Source organism: Ruditapes philippinarum, unplaced genomic scaffold (genome assembly GCF_026571515.1).
Source record: "Ruditapes philippinarum isolate M1 unplaced genomic scaffold, ASM2657151v2 ctg3527_1_1_1_1, whole genome shotgun sequence".
Taxonomy (NCBI): domain Eukaryota; kingdom Metazoa; phylum Mollusca; class Bivalvia; order Venerida; family Veneridae; genus Ruditapes; species Ruditapes philippinarum.
Genome location: NW_026862735.1, coordinates 16363 through 36222, shown reverse-complemented (window position 1 = coordinate 36222; position 19860 = coordinate 16363). Strand labels below are relative to the sequence as shown.

The 19860-nt window shown below is 32.1% G+C and overlaps 2 protein-coding genes across 2 annotated transcripts; both read left to right on the top strand.

Moving 5' to 3' along the window:
* Positions 1–15343: 15343 nt before the first annotated feature.
* Positions 15344–15820, top strand: LOC132720031 (uncharacterized). Its single transcript, XM_060704016.1, has one exon. It carries the CDS (start codon positions 15344–15346, stop codon positions 15818–15820), a length of 477 nt encoding a protein of 158 aa, XP_060559999.1.
* A 1244-nt stretch (positions 15821–17064) lies between these two features.
* On the top strand, positions 17065–17748 carry LOC132720030 (uncharacterized). The gene has a single exon (XM_060704015.1). The coding sequence runs from the start codon at positions 17065–17067 to the stop codon at positions 17746–17748; it is 684 nt and encodes a 227-aa protein (XP_060559998.1).
* Positions 17749–19860: the final 2112 nt, after the last annotated feature.

The following is a 19860-nucleotide window of genomic DNA, read 5'->3' as shown; positions in this document are numbered from 1 at the left end:
AGAAAATGGTGAAATTTTGAATTTAGAAACATCCGCAGAAGTGTTCATACTGCGTTTATCATGAAACCTTCAATGTGACACAGTAGTGCCATTCCATGAAAAGCGGCGTATGGTCCCCAAGTAAAAGAATGCTTTTGCCCTAAACGAAAAAACAATGGACGGAACTAAATAAAATGGAATTTTGAAAGGAGATCTGAGGTTATAAAGCTTGCATATCACAGATAAGAAATCAAAAGACAAATTTAAAAAGCAGGCAACATATCCTAAGGGTGACTATACAGTATTAAGTAGGGACACTTCACAAAAACATGATAGTGATCACTTTAGTAATGATGGTTGACCTTTAAATAAGCAAACTCTTTTCTACGTATTGTCTTCATACAACCGCCTGCGTGGTCGAGGGGTTAGAGTCGATGACTTCTAATCCAGTGACCTCTCTGGCGTGGGTTTGATCCCCGGGAGATGATTTGGTAGTTTAGCACGGAGGAAGGTAGTCTAGTACTGGTGTAACTCTCCAGGAAAGATGGTTAGGAAACTAGCCGCCTATATGACTGAAATACTGTCGGGAAAAGGCGTAAAATGAAACAAACAAACAAACAAACAACTTCGCCACAACATTTCTTGAGACCAGTTTAAAGACCTTAATAGCCAATAGACCAAACTTATCACTATGCAAGTTGTGACATTGATATAATTCAAGAATTTTTACAATTTTCTTTGTTTGGACGATTACAACGGATTCTCCGCCGGGTTTTACCAAACTTAATCTTTTAGAAATGGTTTCTAATAATTATAAGTTCAATGGGTTAGTTAGGTTTCATTTCTGAATATGAATTAAATAGAGGTCTGGTGTTTCTGGGAAGCATTTTTATGCATAATTTCTTAAAAGAAGTAGTGAAACATTAAACCCATATTTTGCGTATGATGGCACATAGAATTTCGGAAACAACAAGGCCAGTCTATTCCTTAAACTTATCATCTTAGAGTGCCTTTATGTCATTTATAAAAGTATCATGTGATTTTAATTTTGTGATGGCAATGCCTTACATATCATCGACAGTATTAGATTCATGGAGCAAACGTGACAGATATTGGCCACCACAGTCTGTTTGTCAAGACATTATAGAGACAGAGGCGTACGTTGTTCCAGTTGGAACTAGTTGTAGCGAGAATCAGAATTTCGAATGGAAAATTTCTTTTCACAACTGCGGAAAGCATTTTTGTGTCTGTTCTCAATCCGGTGCTATTAAAGGTTTATATTTTATTTAAAATGGTTAATAAGTATTTGATTAAACCAAATTGTAATATTCTAAGTTCTTACATGATCAAGAATGTTGTTTTCTGGGTGTCAGAACGTATTGATACAAGTACGTGTAATTCTCCTGAAAGATTGATAGACTTTCTGCTGCAAGCACTTGCTTTTCTACAGAATTGCTTACATTCCAAATATCTACCTAACTATATGATACACAACAGAAATCTACTCCTTGGAAAAGGAAAACCATGTGAGATTACACAGCTCAAATGTATTATATCGAATCTATTGGACACAGGTGGCTTTTTCATTATTAGAATAGAGAAACTTAGAGTAAAAATGGTGTTCATTGAAAAATGTTTAACAGATGCTAAACAGTTTTCTGAAATGAGAGACAAAGTCGAGATAATACTTATGCGAATGAGTATCGACATTATTACAAAGCTTGCCCCTGAAAAAGTATTTCAGTCATCATTCATATAATTATGATGCTATGTTTGAAATGTTCAAAGATTCTTTGTTCTTCGATTTTTTTTTACATTGATGAAATTTCTGAATGTAAATATGATGTCCTTAATGGCTAATCCACAACAAATTAGTAAAGCTATCAATGATGTTTTAAATTCATAAATAGAAATGTGTACATAATGAGAAATTCGTTGACAGAGAATGAAAATTATCACGTTACTTTATTAGTTTTTCAAGAAAGAAAGGAAACAGAAAATCAATTCCAAATGTTAAAGAGATCAACAAGATTGACATAGACTTTTGCAAACATTAAAAAAAATTGGAAAATAAATGTTTATAATTGTAGACTCTAGAATTATAATGATAATGAAATATACAATAATGAATCGATTATTGTTTGACGGAAAGCTTTACAAAAAGACAAAGAACTTATGTAATAGATTTTTATTGTATGAAAGTTCTTAACGATTGTCACTATAGTATTTAATGTATAGAATTTGGTGCCATAAGCACTCTCAATTTATGTATACTATTTATTTATGTTATTTGCCACCATGTAATTCCTCTAAACAGGCGGATGTGAGCGAATTTCTAAATATATCAGAGATGTGTTCTAATTGTAAGTTTTGGCAATTGAATCGCATAATTGGTGAGAAAAATAATTTTATTGTTGGTATAAATAATGCTTTAGATGGAGAGGCTATTGATTTCACATCTAATCTCAAATGAAAATGTTGTTAGGTTTTGGTTTTTTTTTTTTTTTTTTTTTTTTTTTTTTGGGGGGGGGGGGGGATTGGATAGCAGCACATGTATTTTGAACTGAAGAAATCAGGTAAAGTATGTCTTTACATCAGTTTCTACTAGAAATATGCTAACATTGACCATTGTATTACAAGAATGTTAACACATGTCTATAATTTTATTGTAATGAGAAAAATAAACATTTTATCAAAAGTGACGTTCCGGGAGTAATATCCCAGAAATTTAAATGCACCTATTTATTCTGACAAGTGTAAATATATTGGTAATGATAAGAACTCTGATTCAAAATCCCTTGTTTCCTTTGATCTCGTGGGGTCTCCCCTTTTGCAGATTTTATTACTCTTCAATATGAAAATATCGATCTCATTAATTTACTTAAGTAAAACCCAGTATATCACTGGTAAGGATAGAGTAAACCCAGTATCTCACCTGTAAATATAGAGAAAAAACCCAGTTATTCACTGGGAAGTATAGATCAAACCTATTATCTCACTGGTAAAGATAGAGTTAAGCCCAGTGGTAAAAATAGTAAAACAGAGACTGTCACTGGTAAGCATAGAGTATACCCCAGTATCATTCTGGTAAGCATAGTGTAAAAGCCAGTATCTCACTGGTAAGCATAGTGTAAAACCCAGTATCTCACAGGTTAGAACAGAGTAAAACCCAGTACATGTATCACTCTGGTAAGGTTAGAGTATATCTCAGTATGTCACTGGTAAGTATAGACTAAAACCAAGTATCTCATAAAACCCAGTACATGTATCTCACTGGTTAATATAGAGAAAGACCAGTATCTCACTTATTAGAATAGAGTGAAAACCAGTTTCTCACTGGTTTGTATAGACTAAAACCTAGGACCTCTCTGGAAAGCATACAGTAAAACCAAATATCTCACTAGTAAGCATAGAGTAAAACCCAGTATCTCACTAGTAAGCATAGGGGTAAACCAAGTATCTCACTGGTAAGCATAGGGTTAAACCAAGTATCTCACTGGTAAGCATAGAGTAAAACAAAGTATCTCACTGGTAAGTATAGAGTAAAACCCAGTATCTCACTTGTAAGCATATAGTAAAACCAAATATCATTCTCGTAAGCGAAGAGTTAAACCCTGTATCTCACTGGTAAGCATTCAGTAAAACCAAGTATCTCACTGGTAGTCATAGAATAAAACCCAGTATCTCACTGAAAGTATAGACTAAAACCAAGTTATTCACTGGTAAGCATACAATAAAACCAAGTATCTCACTGGTAAGCATTTAGTAAAACCAAGCTTCTCACTGGAAGTCATAGAATTAAACCCAGTATCTCACTGGTAAGTATAGACTAAAACCAATTATCTCACTGGTAAACGAGAAAATAAAAGTCTCGCACTTGTAAGCACAGAGAACCCCCCTGTAATTCACTGGTAAGCATAGAGATAATCCAGTAACTTACAAGGTAAACAAGAGTAAAACCCAGTATCATTCTGTTTAGCGTAGAGTAACACCCAGTAGGTAGGGTGACAATCAAGCCATTCAGAAATTTGAATCCGGACCCAATATTTTAACAAGGGTTGTCATATACCAAAATGTTCCAATATATTCGTAGTTTCCAAAACTGCCGGCATAAATTGGCATAAATGGTGGCGAACAGAGAAATCCAAGATGGCGACCAAGATGGCCGCTAAAAATATGGAAATTACAACTTCGTCACTTTTACTTGATTTCAATCAGTCAAAACAGATACATTTGTTCTTTACATGTATTTTTGTATCAAATACATTTCACACATATAAATTTAGTATCAACTTTTAATGTAAAATTATCTTTTAACAGGCACAGGCTGAAAACTAACGAAATCATAGTAATATTTAAAGTTTTCCGAACATTTTTCCATATAATAATAAAATTAACGAATCATTTGATTTACTTTGGTTTTGCATTTAAGAAACATCCTCTACATAAGAAATGTACTATTGATTGTTTTATGTAATAGTATTTTTTGAGAAAGTAGGTATTTTTATGTTGGTGGGGTAAAAAAAATTAATCAAATCACAAATTTATTGTAAGTAACACTATTTGTATCTACTTAAATTGTTATTATTTTATATAAACTACTTGAAGGACTTTAATCTATAACTTTTAACAAAGTTCAGTAACTTTTGGATAGAGTATACAAGATTTTTAATAGTTTTATAGAGAATTAAGCACTATAAAATGATTATAGTGTTGCAATTCAACCTTATAAGTTGATGCCTAAATAATTTATTCGTTTATCCAAGTTTAAACAATTCTATAATATATTTCTTGCATATTTCATCTGTAAATATGAAAACTTATTCAAACATGTACACTTTCATTGATGAGTTTCTACATATATTTACCGACCTTTCTTATCCTACGACATAAGCATAGATTAAAACCCAGCATAACACTGGTTAGGATAGGCTTAAACTAATTATCACTCTGGTACACATAGAGTAAAACCAAGATTCTCACTGGTAAGCATAGAGTAAAACTTTATATTTCATTTTATTTATGAATTCATCTTTCTCACTTTTTACAAAAATATTTTTAACTAAAAAGTCAAGAAAAAATAGAACGTTTTAGATACTTATTTAAGAATATTCAGTGACCTTGTTTATAATGAATTATGGTTAATGATCTATCGCCAAACATTATTGAAATAATTACCTCAAGTATTTAAAAAAGAGATAAAAAATATTTTCACTTAAAATAAGCGTAAATGTGGTTAAGGTATTAAGTTACTAGATATTATATGATCCACGACGACTTTACTTATAACCTTTACATAAAACTGATAGAGCGTATTGATTTCATTTTATTGCAAAAATCGTGGTAACTTTCAAATTAAAAGCATTTTTAATTGTAAATTTCACATAAATGAGGTCATATCAAATAATCTTATAGATTAATATAGAGATTTAAGATAATAAAAGGACGAGGTGAGTTATCAACTTTCTTTTCATGTAATGTCATGATAATCTTAACATTAAAAAAAAAACAAAAAAAAAAAAAAAAAAAAACTAGAAATGTGTCCATAGGACACGGGTGCCCCCACCGCGCCACTGTTATGTCAATCTTTTTACTAAGTCAAGGGAAATAACTCTACAAATACTGGATAAATCCACAAGCGAAACCCCAGGTGCAAATCTAAAATATGCTGAGCAACCTGCCCATAAGGTTTAATGACTATGTCAAATCCTTTTTGAGAAACTTGCGACACAAGTTGAAAATTGCAAACATTTTCTAAGTGAAGGGCAATAACTCTAAAAATACTAAATAAATCCACACGAAAATACCTGGTGCACAACTGCACATGCTGATCAATATTCCTGTAAAGTAACATGACTCTAGGTCAAATACTTTTTGAGTTACGTGCGACACATGTTGAAAATTGCCAAATTTTACTAAGTCAAGGGCAATAACTCTGAAAATACTAAAAATTTCCAGACGAAAATACCCAGGTGCACAACTACAAATGCTGATCAACATTCCTGTAAAGTTTCATGACTCTAGGTCAAATACTTTTTGAGTTACATGCGACACAAGTTGAAAATTGCAAAATTTTACTAAGTCAAGGGCAATAACTCTGAAAATTACTAAAAATATGCACACGAAAATACCCAGGTGCACAACTACACATGCTGATCAACATTCCTGTAAAGTTTCATGCCTCTAGGTCAAATACTTTTTGAGTTATGTGCGACACAAGTTGAAAATTGCAAAATTTTACTAAGTCAAGGGCAAAAACTCTGAAAATACTAAAAATATGCACACGAAAATACCCAGGTGCACAACTACACATGCTGATCAACATTCCTGTAAAGTTTCATGACTCTAGGTCAAATACTTTTTGAGTTACATGCGACACAAGTTGAAAATTGCAAAATTTTACTAAGTCAAGGGCAATAACTCTGAAAATACTAAAAATATCCAGACGAAAATACCCAGGTGCACAACTACACATGCTGATCAACATTCCTGTAAAGTTTCATGACTCTAGGTCAAATACTTTTTGAGTTACATGCAACACAAGTTGAAAATTGCAAAATTTTACTAAGTCAAGGGCAATAACTCTGAAAATACTAAAAATATCCAGACGAAAATACCCAGGTGCACAACTACACATGCTGATCAACATTCCTGTAGAGTTTCATGACTCTAGGTCAAATACTTTTTGAGTTACGTGCGACACAAAAGTGAACGGACGGACGGACTGACGGAAGGACGGACGGACGGACAAGAGTAAATCTAAATGCCCGCCACTAACGTGGGGGCACAAAAACAAATACAATGTAAACTGACAAAAAGTAATAGTTTGCTGCAGTTTCTAGCCACAAATATTCTATATAGTTAATTACAAAATCATAGTATCAGAAAATTCTTTTTACAAATTCTGTTTTATGAATTTCCGGCTTAAGTTTTAGGACTCCGCGATTTCCACATCATGAGTTTACAACTCAGAACTCGTGAAATTAAAAATCGAGAATTTATGAAATTGAATCTGTGAAGTTGAAATAATGACTTTTTGAAGTTAAAGTTGAAATAGAAAAAAATCATGAATATGTGAAGTTTAATTGATAAAGTTAAATATATACATGGCTTATCTTTGGGTAAATGCCGTTTTTGCAGAAATGTATTGAAATCTAGGAAAGTCTTACTCGTATGTATAATTTGAATAAGAGAATGCACAGACGATGTTTAGAAACCTGCGTTAACTCTTTCTAGTCAAGTTATTAAGTTAATGTGGTCCTTTCTTAAAAAGAAAATCTGCAAGTTATTTAAAAGACACAAGCACCTGTCACAAAATCTGTCTTCTAGCTGTCTAGAACGTCTAATTAAGACTGAAATATAAAGACAAATATGTGACTCTTTGTTGTTTCGTTTTAACGTATCTGTTCGACATACAAATTGAATTAACATATTTTTGTCCGTATAAAAATTGCAAATGACACCATCGGAGCTAGAAATCTAAACTGCATCCTTTCTTTCAAAATGTAAACAAACGCCACCATCTTGGAACGAAATGTATTACTCTTTTTGTTGGATTGACAAAAGTTATAGCGTTTGCAACTCGAAGCGGGCCAAATTTTTTATGAAGTTTTGTGGATACGACGCAGTTTATATTGCATTATCCATCGTTTTTTCTCTCATTCAAATCAATTATATAATCGTTTAATAGTTAATCTTATAATAATTTTACATCATTTACAAAAATTTCATTAAAAACAAATGTTTATTTTGAAAGAAAATAATGATTTGTACGAAACGCAGTCCAGCCCTGACCGTGCCGCTTCGTTAGGTTATGATCAAGAGCTATTTTGATGACACTATTTGTATTTTACTGTCCAAGGATGATAACGTGAGCCTTTGTTTACATGACAAAGATTAATAACAATGCGAAAAATAGGTAAGGCAGATTGAATCCTTATGAATGAAACACAAAGTTAAACGAGGCATTTCCATGTGTCTTGATAGCGCAGCGCAGTAGGCAGAGCGTCCGTGTCTGTGTTGTATTCATGCATTTACATGTTCGAATCATAGGTATAATGACATCTGAGAGTTTTTATATATCTTTTTCTTATTTTCAAATAGTTTCGTGTGTGTGATAGAATAATTTTTGTACACAGGTTGACATGCACTGTAAAAAGTTTGAGGATAATGTCAAACGTCAGGAAAGCGCATTATTAGAAATGTAAAAAAATATAATGAAATAAAGTGTGTTTATATTGATCCATGTATATTATTATTATTTCGTAATCGCACTTTGTTAAAATAATTCGATTTTTAAAATGAAATAAAAAAGTAACAAAAAAGGAAGGAAATGAAATAGAAATTAAAAAAAATATAAATATTCAAACAAAAGATAAAGTTAATTAAAAAAGGAGAAACACAATAACAACAACATCATTATAACATGGAAGTGCGTAGGTTTCGAACCTATGAGTTAGAATCATTAAAAGATACAGTGACGTTGATTTACCACCTGAGCCATTCCCAAAGGGTTAAAAACCCCCCTTAAATTGAATTTTAAAATATATATAAATTGTTGACCTTTCCAATAACGGAAAAATATGCAGACTTACCCTTTTAAATGGACTTTCCCCCTGTACCGTTAAAAGGGCCCAAATTTTTTCATTCCTAGCCCCAGTATGTTGTTTTTTGGGGAGGGGCCCATGCCCCAAACCCAAATTTTTAATTTAAATGTTTTGCAAAACTTTAAATTTTCCCCCGGTAAAAAGGTACTTTCCGCCCGGTTAAAAACAGGGGCCCCCCAAAAAAAAGTTAAAACCCTTTATTTTTTTCTTTAAACTGACTTTTATCACTCATCACAGACATTTACCAAAATGAAAAAATTTTTCAAAATTTTTAATTTATAAACTGCAAAATTTTTTAAAATTGAAAAATTTTTTTGAAAAATTCCTTTGGATTTTTTTTTTAAATTTAAATACTTTTCCCTGACCCCTCATACTTGGGGCCGGCCCGGGAAAATTTTAGGGGTTTTGGCCCCTACGTTTTTTCTGTTTAAAAAAATAGGTTCTTTGGGATGAAAAAACCCCTTTAAAATAAAAATTTATCAAAATATTTTTTTAAAAAAAGCATTTAAAAGAAAAATTTTTAAAATAAAAGCCCCTTTTAATTTTGTGGGGAAAATTTTTTCTTTATTATTCTTGGGTAAAAATTTTTCCAAATTAAATACCCCCAGCGACCAAATGTTTTAATTTACGGGTTTAATTAAATTTGAAAGTTCCCCCAAAAACCGGGAATTTTTCCATTTTTGTTCCCCCGGGGGGTTTTTCTGGAAAGATAATTTTTAGGGCCGGTGGTTTTACAAAGGGCCCTTTTTTCAAAAATCAAAGCAAAGTTCTTTTTGGTTTTTTTTTATTAAAACCCTTTAAAAGTCCTTTAAAATTTTTTAAAGAAAAAATTTAATTGGGAAACTTTTCGCCCTTTCATCAGAGACATGGATCATGCTTGCGTGATAACTAAGGAAAACTAACTTATTAGTACACCCCAGGAGGCTGTACGCGGAAAACGGTCATAAACCGCTATATCATAGCTGTTAGTAAATATTTTGCATACATTTAACTAAAAATTCACTGATGGTGATGAGCATATAGTTTGAAACATTATATTCTTGAACCATTATCGCCGAAAAAAAAACTATTTAACTACAAAACCCCTATAAGGACCTTCCGACAAAATTCCAGCACAATATTACATTTTACATTAGCAAAATAAAAAAGCAATACTTATATTTTCATCTTACATAATTCATTAATCAAACTTTTAACATAAAAGTATATTTGGCAATTGACAGATCCCTACTCTGATCTTTTATTTGTATAGGAATAAATTTAAACATGTGCTCTTTTGTTTAGGAATATTTTGTAGTGAAAGTCTTATATATTCACTGATCTCATAATTAGAATTAGACAGGTCAGGGATTTATACAACCAGTTGTTTACTTAACTATGCTCATTTTAATCCCAATAGAAACATTCAAATATTTGGGGTATAAAACATGACCAAAGTACCTAGTAGTCGTTTACCCGGTGGTGATCCCATTAAACTGATTATAGATTCGAATTGATTAGAAAACACAAATAGAAACATGTGTTTCCGTACAACAAAAATCGGAAGTAAAGTGAACAGTTAATTGACAGAAATATGTGGTCAAATATGTTTTAACAAAGAAATAATTATTTCAGAGAAAGACGCAAAGATCAGTATGACCCCGTATTGTGTAATTAGAAAGTTTATTCAATTCTAGGGCATACATCATAATTTGATAGTCCATGTGTAATAAAATTCAAATTTTCAATACAGATTATGAGATACATAAAAAATATTAAAGAATAAGAAGCTTTAATTAAAAAAAAAAAACAAAAAAAAAAACGCATACATATACAAATTACTTACAGTCGAGCATCGGGAAGTCATTAACATATCTTACGAAACTTTAATTTGAAAACGATATTTGCGCGCGCTGAAGTGATTAATGTTTATTTGAAAAATAAAAAAAAAAGAACTTTTATGTTTGTGTTCTAAAAATAATCGGCGGCATAAGAGGAATTTCTTATTCATTTTACAACACTTGAAAAATTACTACAGAAAATGTGTTGTTGTTTTTTTTTGTTTTGTTTTCAACAAAAGTGAGTGTGTTTTAAGTTTATTTATACTCGGCGCCGGAATAACCATATGTCCGAGATTATAGCATCTGGGACGTCTTTTTCAAGCAGATTCTTCCTGGAAGCCCATTCTTCGTTCTTTGGTGGTAAAGGAGACGACAATACCGTCAAGGCATCAACTTTCTGACTGACGACAACAAAAACGGCATCTATTAGCGCCAAACCTCCAGAGTAAGTCACGACAGGTCAACCAATCACCTCTGGTACTTATGATGACTTGACTATGTCCTTCCGTGTGCCTTCTCCGCGACGTGCACGCCTCTGGAGGAAATTGGAGAAGTTTCAAAAAAAACTTCCAAAAACACGCCATTTTATAACATCATTCATAGCACTGACGGCTTCGGTGTTCTCATCTATTTTGCAGGAAAAATGGTCGACAGGGAAAACCCTAACGTAATAACCGCACACCCTGTTAACAACAGATTTTCCGCAGTATATATTTCAAGCTAGTGAGGTTTAAAAATACACAAGCTATCAATTAACTACCATTAGTTGGTTGAGTGTTGGCGGTAAAAAAAGAAGATATAACTTCCTGATCAATTTTCACTTAGGTTGATTCAGTTTTGAATAAGCTTTGCAGATATGTATTTTTTTCAAGAAATATTTAGCTTTAATATTATCCGACGCCGTCAGTAATGAAATGGGAATAATTTTCTGAAACGTGATTTTATTCGAGATTTGCTTCTGGAGAAGACAACCTTCTGTCCGTAGAGCATGAATATTAATATTCATCACAAGACAGTATCTTATTGATCTCAATTATGGTACATCTAAACGTGTATAATTTTTATGTTCAATAAAAAATGTTGCATCACTTGCAGTTGTTATTATCATTCAATAATATTAAAATGACATAAAGTATTTATGATGAACAGTCCTAGAATATTTTGACACAGGAACTTGAAATTCTATCAAATAATCAATATTAATTATAATATCCAAATATACCCCCTATATACTATAAATTTTTTTATAGTATATAGGGGGTATATTTGGATATTATAATTAATATTGGTTATTTGATAGAATTTCAAGTTCCTGTGTTTGTGTTTTTTTATAGTATATAGGGGGTATATTTTGGATATTTATAATTAATATTGGTTATTTGATAGAATTTCAAGTTTCCTGTGATTTTGATAAGGAACCGTCAGTTGTAAAATGTTATTGTTATCTGATAATGAACAGTCGTCATACTTGCTGGTATGTCATTTATTATTGACAGTTTAGGTTTTTCAAAATTTGTATGATTAACAGTCCGAATGTAGACCTCAATGAAATGTTCTGGAATATTAACAAAATGAATAGTCAACCACATTAACCATATATATGAATGGTTGAACACAACAGTAAGGATAAATAGCGCAATGTGCATATCTTTTTATTTTGGTAGCATATTTTAAGCAAAAAGAAAAGACACTATAAGTCTGAAACATTCTCTCATAGCCTCCCCATCAGTACATTCAGTGCTTTGATTAAATTTGTTTGTAACTTAAGTCAAGCGGAAAATAATGTGGAAGAAAATATTATATCACGTGAATCATGACGTTTGTGATCAATACCGTTGTTATAGGTGTTGTACAAAATAAAACGGTTCATTACTTTCATACGCCGCGGGGCAATATTTGTGGAATACAAATTGTATAAGAGGTATATTTTAAAGTTATTATTTTTTGTTTTGATTTTATTAAATTGACTGGTTCGTATTAATCCGGTATCCTCTGTGAGGTATCATCTACCATTTCATTCTCGATATCATTTTATATGTTAGAAAATGGTTTTAATTTTTCAAAATTGTATTGTTTCTTTTCGTACTGTTACAAGTATATAATTTTACTTTATGTAAATCCGCCATTTAAATGTTTTCAAATCAAGTTACAGGAAATATTTTGTAATTGTGTTTACAAAAGCCAAAGTCATTGTTATATGTTAGCATTGAACATTTTCAGTGATATTACTAGAACTTTACAAAATTCGCTGTTGCCGTCTATGTTTTTATCTAATTAATCCTATAATTCCACTATGCTTTCTAATAAAAATTAAGCAATAGATAAAGCACAAAAAAACAGTAATGTCGTTGCGTTTATGTGCTGGTACATAATTATGACAATTGAAAAAAAATAAAGCGGTTGCAAATATTATTGTTTTTATTTTCATTTAGAGAATCAACGTAGAACAAATTAAAAGTGTTTGTTTACTTAAATTACACTGCGAATTTATATGTACGCCAGCTATTACGTCCAATGTGGATAATGTGCAAAAGGATTATGTATTGTCAGAGTGGCTGTAACAGGTCTTGCAAGCCTATACAAATAAATGTATACCACGATTACAAGCACTGGTCACAGAACTTGTGTTTTCGCTGTCTTGACCGTCGGATTAAGACTGAAATATAAATTAAGACTGAAATATAAAAAGAAATATTTAACACTTTGTAGTTTCGTTTTAACTTAAATAAGTAGCAGGTATGTGTTCGGCATAAAAATTGAATTAACTTATCTTTGTCCGCTACATATTCTTATAAGAAAGAATTGCTAATGACACGATGCCACTTTGGTAGGTTATGATAAAGAGCTATTTTTATGACAATATTTGTATTTTATGTTTCGTTTTCAAATTCGTTTGTAAGTCAAGTCAAGCAGAAAAAAATACGGAAGAAAATATTATGATATCACGTGGATTGTGACGTTTGGGATCAATACCATTCTTATAGCTGTTGTGCAGAATATACGTTTCATTTTATACGTCATGGTGCAACTTTGAATACAAATTGTACAAGAGGTATACATGCATTTGACAATTAATATTTTTGTAACTATAATAGTTGACTTTCTGATTAGTATTATTCGTGCCTGGTCTGTGTGGTATCCTCAACCATTTCATTATCGATATCATCTAAAATGTTAGAGATTGTGTTTAATATTTCAAGCTTGTATTTTTTTTCTGCTTATATATACTTAAATTTAAATGTTTTCAAATTAAGCTAAAAGAAAAAAAATGTAATTTCGTTACCAAAGCCGAAGGCCAATCATTGTTATAATTATTGTGGTGCTATCATATTTGGAGGTTATATGAAGAAAAAGTTAAAATTCTTGTTACAGTAAATTATTCAAATTTCGTAGCATATGTGTATTTTAAGTACGTATACGTTATACTTAAACAAAAAATAGCAGTGATTAAACAAGTTATTGGCGTAAAACTAGGGAATATGTTAAATTATGCTGCTCGGGTAATTCAATATTATACATTTTGTACGGTGTTTGATGCTCATTAACTAAAACATAATGCTACAAATATCTGAAATATAATTATATTGTAATCATAAACAAACAAAAAAATATTAATTTTGTTCAAAATATTTGTTATCAAAATATGTCGGGATTTGAAATTTCTAATTCTGGACATTATAAATTACTGAAATCAATCTGTTGGTAGTCACTGCTTCTCTTTTCTTGAAATTTAATGGTATGTGGTATATTCAGTTTATTTCTTTAAAACTAAATGTTTGCTACAATTTTGGCTCCTTCAACGTTTAAACGGTTTTTATCCATTTACATGGCTTGGATATACAACTGTTCAAAACGACCAATAGTAGTTGTAATTGTTATAATTAATGTATAAAGGTTCAAAAAGGTTCACAGCAAATGCATTAAATAACTGTATGCCTGTTTGTAAACTTAAATGGAAACGAAAACTATATGATAAATTTGAGAACAAAGAATGGAGCAAATTTTTCTCTTATATTGGACATTACATTAAACACGAATTTACAATAGTTTCAATGCAGAATTGTTCACACAATATTAGGTACCAACGAACTTTTACACACAAGGGAATAACCATGTCAATTGTGTAAACAATAGTTTTTGCTATAATAAAATTGTAACACTTTTTTATCTTTTAAAACGGGTTACCCATTATGATCTCACGAAAAGAAACAACAACAAAACAAGTTCTTTGGTTGATTATGCGCATGCGTGACAATGGTGGCATCAATTTAAAAAATCGGAGAGGATTTTTATTTTAAAAATCTGGTTTTCTTTGATTAGATGGATGTTTAGAGATCATTTGAAGTGTAAATGGGTAGAAAACGCAAACAGTCAAAGTCAACACCTCCTCGTGACAAAGGAACGGACAAAAAACGTATAGCAATGGCTCAAAGTTTTACATTACAAAATTGTACAAGTGGTCAATATTTGGTAAATAGTGGAAGAAATAACAATGGAATAAACAATGGAGTAAACAATAACCAGGCAAGTCAAAATTTTCATCAACCCTCCACTATGAGCTGTAATTTGAATACGCAACAAAACCAGACATATATCGCACAAACAGTGCTAATCAACTACAACTTTTACCCCCTATGACCCCCACGGGACAAAACGTGAGCGCAAATCAGCGTTTGACCAGCACACCTATTTCACAATCACCTGGAGGTATTGATCCATTCTCACTAATCCTAGTCGATTAGACATCATGGACAAACAATTGGGTCAGCTGGATACAATACAGTCTTCTGTCAATGTACTAACGGCAAAAATGTGTGACCTATGGTAAAAACAATCGAACAGAAAGTATGTGAAATTGAACAAAGCCGAGAATATGACTCAAAAACAATAGAAGATATAAAGAAAAGACAAAATAAAATAGATGATTTTGTTAAAAAAATGGGCAAGATTGGCAATGAAAAGGCAAAATGTGACGAGTACCTAAATGAATTGAAATGCAATGAATTTAGAAACAATCTACTGTTTTTCAAAATTGCAGAAAACAGCTCAGAAACAGATGAATCTAGGAAAGATGCAATAGTCAAAGTGATACATGACGATATGCTAGTACAAAATGCTAAAGAAATACCTTTTACCAGTGTCGAACGAATGGGAAAACCAAACACCGGAAAAACACGTCCAATACTGGTTAAATTTGAGAATGTTGCCGACAGAGAAAAAGTAAGACGGTCTTGTGGTAACCTTAAAGGGAAACCTATTGGGGTCAGTCAACAATTTCCAAAGGAAATACAGGAAAAAAGAAAGCTTCTTATTCCCGAATTGAAAAAGGCAAGAAGTGAAGGAAAAAGGGCGTTTTTAAAAATGGGCAAATTAATTATTGTTGATCAAGATCAACAAAAAGGGGTAAATGCATAGGAACGGTGTGAGAGTGTTTTACATATATTATCATGGAACATTGAAGGTCTGACTCAGGATAAACGATCAAGCGATGACCTACCCAATTTTCTCTCAAAGTTTGATATAGTATGCTTATCCGAGACATGGACTACAGCAAAATCAAATATTGAATTGAAAGGTTACAGTAATCCATTTCATTCATTCCGAAGGTTTCAAAACAGGCGGGCGAGGCGAGCTAGTGGAGGAATTATAATATATATTAAGGATTCTATTAGAAAAGGTGTCAAGTTGATAAAAAACGATATAGACTGCTTGGTGTGGCTTAAACTAGATAAAACATTTTTCCTCACTGACGAAGATTGGTACATAGCAGTGACCTATATAGCACCAGAAAATTCCCCCGTCCATGATATATATAATGTAAACATATTTACCAAGCTTGAACAAGAAATAATGCATTTTTCGCAATTGGGACGAACATTGCTATTGGGAGATACAAATTGTAGAACCGGTCAAAAAAGTGATTATTTTGAAGATGAAACGATATCATCATTGGATTTAAACCAATCACTAAACGACATACCCCCGAGTAGAAGATCAATGGATTATAGCACGAATAGATTCGGGGATTTACTGATAGACTTGTGCAAAGCTGTAAATATGTGTATTGTTAACGGTAGATCTAATTCAGCAGACGATAACGGTAATTTCACGTGCATGACCCATAACGGCGAAAGCCTGGTTGACCTAGTGTTAACAAGGTTATTCACCTATATAAAGGATTTTAAAGTGCATAATGATACGGAATACTCTAATCACACCCCAATATCGTTCGGAATATCGATTGGCCAACATAGAGAAATTAACGAAAATTATACAAAGACAATTTATAAATGGAATGATGAATATTAACTCTTTAAGGGCATGACTGGTGACATGTCCGGGGTTCGTACTCGACAGCGCAAGCTGCATTTTGTGCCCTCGCGGGCGGATAGACCCTCATTAAGCTTAAACTACTGCAATTGACTGACTGAGATAGATTCAAAGTGGATATTATGAGTGGAGTGAATACATTGGAAGATATAGTGAACAGTACGCATTTATCTGTTTCAGATAAAGTAAAACATTACACAAATTATATCACAAATATAGGAAATAAATATTTTGAAAAGAAAATCGTTTGCCGAAATTACACTTTTATTGATAATAAATGCACGGAAAGAAAAAAGTGGTACAATGGTAATTGTAAAGAGAAAAGGAGAATGTATTTAGAGGCGTTAGAGCTATATACATGTGAAAGGAATTCAGACAATTTTACTAGAATGAAACAGTTTAAAAAAGACTATAAATACTGCGTCAGGAAAACAAAGAAAGAATATAATGTAAAACGAGGTAGAGATATGGATGAAATGCGCAGGAAAAAACCGCGCGAGTTTTGGCGAATGTTTAAACCAAAAGGACAGAGCCAGAACGAGGCTGTCTCTGCTGAAGATTTCTATGAGCACTTCAAGAATTTAGCAACCCAACAAAACATTACCGACGATGAAGTAGAGGACTTTTTAAAATTATTTGACGAAAATCAACATGATGATAATGTATCTTCGTGTGATATTGACAGATCAATCACAAAAGAAGAAATTCGTAAAGCGTGTTCAAAATTAAAGCGAAATAAAAGTGCAGGCATAGATACATGTTTAAATGAATATTTCCTTGAAACGGCAGACATACTAGTCGAAACATTAGAAAAACTGTTTAATACCAAACTTGATTCAGGTGAATTCTCAAAGCAATGGACAGAAGGGGTCATAGTGCCTATTTTAAAGAAGCCACCATGTGATGATACAAATAACTATCGCGGTATCACGCTTACAAGTTGTTTCGGAAAATCTTTACGTCAATCCTTAATGAAAGAATTCTACAATGGCGCAATGAAAATGATCGGCTAACAGACGCACAATTCGGATTTAGAGCAGACCACAGTACAACAGATGCTATATTTGTCCTACAGTCACTAATAAATCAAACTATCAACGGGAAATTTTTAAATATAATTAGATCTATGTACAGTGAGGTGAAATCAAGTGTAAAACATTTAAATGAGCTGTCAGACTTCTTCAATTGCGATATTGGATTATTTCAAGGGGAGATAACTTCACCGATACTATTTTCTCTGTTTATCAATGACCTTGAATTAGCCGTGCAAGAAAATATATTTTCCGGAATAGACCTAGAACATATTTCCATTTATCTTATTCTTTTTGCAGACGATTGTATTCTTTTAAGTGACACGCCGGAAGGCCTCCAATCATATTTAAATTTACTGCGAAAAATGGAAATTGACTGTTCACATAGATAAGACGATAATAATGGTGTTTCGGAAAGGTGGTCGATTAGCAGAAACAGAACAATGGACGTATAAAGGTATTAAAATAGATGTGGTAGAATCGTTTACTTATTTGGGATTTATGGTCAGTACTGGCGGTTCATTCAAGCGTAGACACTTTATCTGGTAAAGCCGGGAAAGCTGTGCACTCACTATATACATTAACTAGAGGCATGGATATGCAAATGTACCAATTAACATTCAATTCCATTTATTCGATTCATACGTGTCCCCAATCTTATGCTATTCGTCCGAAATATGGGGATTTTCAAAGGCTGATACAATAGAAGTTCATAGGAAATTTATTAAAAGTGTGTTGAACGTTAAAATGTCCACAAGCAATCTAGCGATATATGGCGAAACAGGAAGAACGCCTCTTTTTATAAATTGGAGTATAAGGATTATTAAATATTCGTTTAAACTTGTTAACAATAACGTAAACTGTATATTACAAAATGTGTATAACAATATGCTTTTGTGGTGTGAAAAAGGAGAAAATAATTGGCTGTTTAAAGTTAAGACATTACTAAATAGAATAGGATTTGGCGAGGTGTGATTATTTCCATCATCAGTTGAGCCAAGATTATTTATACCTACATTGAGATTAAGACTGATGGACATTTACATTTCAGAGTGGCTGGCTAAAGTGAACGGTAGCCCAAGTTTGATATTATTCAGGGAAATAAAAGAAAAAGTTTGAACTGTCAAAGTATATTTTAATAATTGAAAATAAGAAACATAGACAATATTTATCAAAGCTTATAATGTCATCTCATTGGCTAAATGTAGAATACGGTCGACATAGAAATATAGGAAGACAAAATAGACTGTGTGAATTATGCGAACAATGTACAATAAAAGATGAATATCATTTTGTCATGGAATGTAGTTTTTATAATACATTACGTATTAGGTATATCCCAAGATATTTCCGTGTTAGACCAAGTATGGTAAAATTTGTTGAACTGATGAAAACTGAGAGTAAGCCATTGCTTTATAAAATTTCAGTGTATATAAAACATGCTTTCCATAAGCGACAAGAATTTTTAAATGCCGCGTAGAGGAAGACCTACACATGCATTGCATTTACTAATATTCGGAAAGAGTAACTTATAATCAGTAACATTCTTTGTTAATCGATTCATTAAAAGGTGATATCTAAACTTTTGAAACACTCTCTTTGATTATGCAACTTGTATATATGATTATGTGTTTTAACTATGTCATTGTTGTCACAAATGTATTTATATATTGGTTGATGTCGATGTGCTGTATATGCATAAGACTGAATAATTTTTCTGTTCTGTTCTGTTCCGATAATATCCACTATCACCCTGACAGCCATGTTTCACAACAGATTTATTAAGTGTTATGTACCCCGAGGTGGTATAAAAATATCTCATGGGAATGAATAGGGACTATTTGCTGTTAGGTTGATATTAAATCAGAACAAATCATATTGATCTATGGGAGTTTTACATGAAGTCATAAAAGGAGATAAAAGACAAACTATTTATCAAATGTACAAAATTAGCAAGGCTGAACATTATAATGACCGATGAACCCTAGCTCAGTTGGTAGGTAATTGGCCTTGCAAAGAGGTCTATGGTTTAAATCCCTGTTTTGCTTACTAATTAAAATGAAAATATATTATACATTATTTTTCAAACACTCG

Excerpts from the sequence above, each read along its gene's own strand:
- LOC132720031 (XM_060704016.1), top strand. The coding sequence starts at position 15,344 with ATGGGCAAGATTGGCAATGAAAAGGCAAAATGTGACGAGTACCTAAAT.
- LOC132720030 (XM_060704015.1), top strand. The coding sequence starts at position 17,065 with ATGTATTTAGAGGCGTTAGAGCTATATACATGTGAAAGGAATTCAGAC.